This window comes from Austrofundulus limnaeus, unplaced genomic scaffold (assembly GCF_001266775.1).
Source record: "Austrofundulus limnaeus strain Quisiro unplaced genomic scaffold, Austrofundulus_limnaeus-1.0 Scaffold185, whole genome shotgun sequence".
NCBI classification, from domain to species: Eukaryota; Metazoa; Chordata; class Actinopteri; order Cyprinodontiformes; family Rivulidae; genus Austrofundulus; species Austrofundulus limnaeus.
Window position 1 is genome coordinate 125,568 of NW_013952587.1, and position 4,095 is coordinate 129,662.

Sequence of the window (4,095 nt, forward strand, 5' to 3'; positions counted from 1 at the left end):
TCTCTCATCTTTTTAAGTGGGAGAACTTGCACAATTGGTGACTGACTAAATACTTATTTTCCCCACTGTATGTATTTTCCACAATAATTTGCAAATAAATTATTTAAAAATCATGTGATTTTCTAGATATGTTTTTTCATTTTATCTCTCATAGTTGAGGTCTAACTATGATGTCATTTACAGGCCTCTCTCATCTTTTTAGTGGTGAACTTGAACAATTTTTGGCTGACTAAATACTTTTCTTTGACACTGTACGCTACTGAAATGTGGTGTCTAGTTATCATTATTATTATTTCTTATTATTAGGGCTCCAACAACGAATTGATAAAGATCAATTAATCAAAAAATAATCAACCAATTAATCCATTATTAAAATAATCAGTTGAATCCCTAATTGTTATCTGAATCCATGTCACTGTACGTTACCTTCAGGTGGTCCTCCGTATTTTCTTTGACCGTTCACTTGTCTTAGATTGATTTTGCTGCTTTTTAGCCAGTCTTCAAATGCCTGGACGCGCTCAGCGTTCAGCACCTGAGGCAGAAACAAAGCACCAGTTACTGTCAGAACATTTTACAATCATTGGTTAACACAAAGCTGTGAGTACTGTACTACTAGCAGCAAAGATAAGTATAATAGTACTTGTGTGAAAGAAATAATAACTGTAAAATCAAAAAGAAAAGGTGGGACTGAGAAGGTGAGGAGTATAAGCAACATTTACATTTAATAAACATCCAGGTATCATCCAGAAGCTAATTTTTAAAAGAAAAAAAAAACAGATTTTGGAGGCTTGCAGATTAAATTTGCTCAGTATGTACTCAATTTATTTCTTGACTAATCAAAAGTACAATAAACTACAATGATTTGTTCTTTTCCTGATTTTATTTTAAMTTTGCCTATAATTTACATTTTATTCTAGTCATTTTATCTAACATTTCTTTTTATATGCAGCATTTCCCCAGACTCCATGTTTTGTTCTTGTTTACAACAAAGCTTTTGTTTAAAAAAAAACAGACACCCAACAGTGCTTTTTAACTTTATTATAAACAAAAGAAAGTGCAGTTTGTTGAATACAGAGCACATTGTGAGCTGAGCAGCATGTATTTGTAAATTTGAGCAGATAATTTTCCTCAAAACACGATAATTTTGAGCTGCTGATGCGACAATTCAATATTTCCCATCTGGCAACACTGGGCAGCGCAGCTTGTCGGGTGTTGTGCCATAAAGTGATTGTTGTGGTAAAAAATGACCCCCGCACAGAAATGCACCAGAACTCAGACGTCTTCATTCCTAATAAATGTCATGTTACTCCGTTCATCCACAACACGGCTTGTTTCGTCTTAGCATGGATGCTACTTTTTTTTTGCACGTCGAATCTGAAGTTGTTGTTTAATCTCAGAGCGGATTAAATAATTACCTGACGACGTGCTTGTTTAGTTCAGTGTTTATATCTGAGCCTGCCTCTGACCGGATGCTCCGCTGAAGCTTTTTATTTTCGGAACGAAGCAACGAGGAGGAAGTAAAGTATTGACCGAGTAACTCTAGGATCGATCGATACGCTCCGCGACTTAGCTCTGGCTAACGGAGCACGATGTATCAAACCACTTGACAAAGAAAACTTAATCTGAAATTATCAACAAGAACAAAAAAATACTCATAATAGCAAACGAAAGCAAAATAGAGAGGCATTTGTTCTATAAAATCTAACTTTATATGATAACAAAGTGTGAAGTGCTACTTACTTCTGAAGGTAAACCTTGCCCCGCCATTGCCGTCCAGCTCAATTCTCCTGGTTTTCCCAAACATCAATAGAAGCGTTACAGCACCATCTAGTGGTTAATTATTTTAACCGTGTAATTACATTTGTACAGATCAAATACACACAAACATACGTTTATAAACAATCTTAGAAAATTAAAAAGTAGAACTAAGGGATGTTGAGCTATTGTTCTTTCTTTTTTTCCTCTTAAAGTATTTACCACTTCAGCACAAGTAAGGGAAGAAACAAGGTCTGAAGGAAGTTCAAATTTCCCAGCTTTTTTGCAGCATGGAAACCAGGGATGTCCAAAGTGTGGCCCGGGGGCCTTTTGTGGCCCCTGAATTGATTTTGTGTGGCCCCTGACTTCAGTTCAGGAATTATATTTCTTTACAAATGTGTCCTCCTGGCACAGCTGTTTGATGGAGACTTTCTGTTTATTATTTCGGCAAATTTATCACAAAGTAAAATCTAACAATAAAAAATATTGGCAACAATACCAATTATTTGTCTTTAAATAACCAGGCTCTTATTTTTCCACATCTATTTGGTGACTTCTACTCAAAAGCTGATTTTGCTACACTCCTTTTAATTGGTTTATTAAATTTGTCTGAATATAGCAAGCATTTTTCAATGAAACAGTGACCTAAATCCTGATTTTATTTATCAAAATTGACTAAGTTTGGGTTTTTTCCCCCAACTAAAACCAAGAAAATTGCAAAATTTCTATCTATAAGGAAAACCTGCAAAACACTTTTAAAGTTTTGGATCTAAATTAATTTATGCATCCATTTCCAGCAATAAATCTGACTATATTATTTGTTTAATTAAAGTATTCAATGCTCAGTTTATTGGTGAGCAGGTAAAGGAAAAAATATTTCTTGTGAGGTTTAGACAGGAACAGATCCAGGGCGCAGGCAAGGTTTCAAAATGTAACAAAAAGGTTTAATAATCAACAAAAAGAGGGCTGCTGGCAGCAAACTTACAAGATGTAGATCATCAGGCACGAGGGGAACAAAGCACAAGGAACCAGGACAGACAAACAAAAACACGACAATGATCCGACAAAAGACAGAGACAGGACAGGGCTTAAATACACAGAAAACTAATTACTAAACAGAACACACCTGGGGAGAAACACAAGGGTGACAATCAAGGAGATGAGGGGCAGCTGGGCTGAGAAACACAGGGGAACACTGAAAACACTAGAAAACTAAGAAAATAAACACAGATCCTGACATTCTGGCCCTCAAGTCCTTCTGACTTTATGATTTTGGCCCATGTGACAAAATGTTTGGACACCCCTGATGTAAACGCATCATTTACGCACGAATCTGGGAGCTCTCGGCAGCGTGAAAACAGTCTCAAAATGATTTGTGTGTAAATGTAGTTTTGTCTGTGTGTATTTAAAGACTTGTGTGCGTAGAAGCTAGTTTGAATGTATAATTATCAGATTTGTGAGGTTGAAGGTTAAAAATTTGTGTGTGAAATTTTAACGTTTGTATAAATTATATTTGTGCATGTGTACTTTTATTTTCTATTCATAACTTAATAATAGTTGTTTGTACATTTGAACACACACTTGCAAATACCTGAAGTTATGCACAAAATGTTTTTACAATAAGGTGGAGGTAGTTGTCAGATGCAGAGAGACAGTGACAGGCAGACCTGCATGGTTCCAGGGAATCTGTCTAAAGTGGAACCAGAACCAGGATATTAAATTGACTTTACAAGTCCAAAAGCAAAGAGAAAATCTCTGAACAAAATTTTGGAAGAAGGATCTGTAGCATCACCTGGTATCAGGACTACACGGACAAGAGCAGCTGGGACTGTGTCAAAGGAGCAGCTAGACTCCTTTTTCAGTGCAATTCACGAGGCACCACCACAAGCTGCTGTGCTGTCCTGTTTGCCTGAATATTGTGGAGAATTTGTTGACCATGTGCAACCATTCACTGTGCCACGTTCCCTTCACTCTCTGCAGGATGCTACAATGGACGGCAAGGACTTATCTATTTTGCGCACGCACTGCAAAACACTTGTTGGTATTGTCTCAGTTTCCAACGAGCAGGCTGAGTACATTGAAAGCACAAGACAACAAAACCGATCTTTAACCTGGCATCACCATCGGGCTGGGAGGGTCACATAGGCCTGTCACGATAACAAATTTTGCTGGGCGATTAATTGTCTCAAAATTTATTGCGATAAACGATAATATTGCCTGCTGACCGTTTTACAACTAATAATTATAAAAGCATAATATGTAAGTGTAATAAATCAAACTTTCATTTTTAAAAGAATTTTTAACAAAGTGGACTCTCAGTCTCTTACAAAAAATGCACTT

The 4,095-nt window shown here is 36.5% G+C and overlaps 1 protein-coding gene across 2 annotated transcripts in view; it reads right to left on the bottom strand.

The window, feature by feature from the left end:
• The window catches only part of dnd1 (DND microRNA-mediated repression inhibitor 1), a 37,212-nt gene extending 34,432 nt beyond the window's left edge, over positions 1–2,780 (bottom strand). The window contains exons 1-3 of one of the 2 annotated variants that reach the window (XM_014018187.1): positions 2,741–2,780; positions 1,741–1,827; positions 427–532 (exon numbers count right to left, since the gene is read on the bottom strand). In XM_014018187.1, the coding sequence (XP_013873641.1) occupies positions 427–532; positions 1,741–1,767 (133 nt within the window). In that variant the 5' untranslated portion in view covers positions 1,768–1,827; positions 2,741–2,780. The remainder of the gene's footprint in view (positions 1–426; positions 533–1,740; positions 1,828–2,740) is intronic. The other variant, XM_014018188.1, reaches the window with a different exon arrangement.
• Between the last annotated feature and the right edge of the window lie 1,315 nt (positions 2,781–4,095).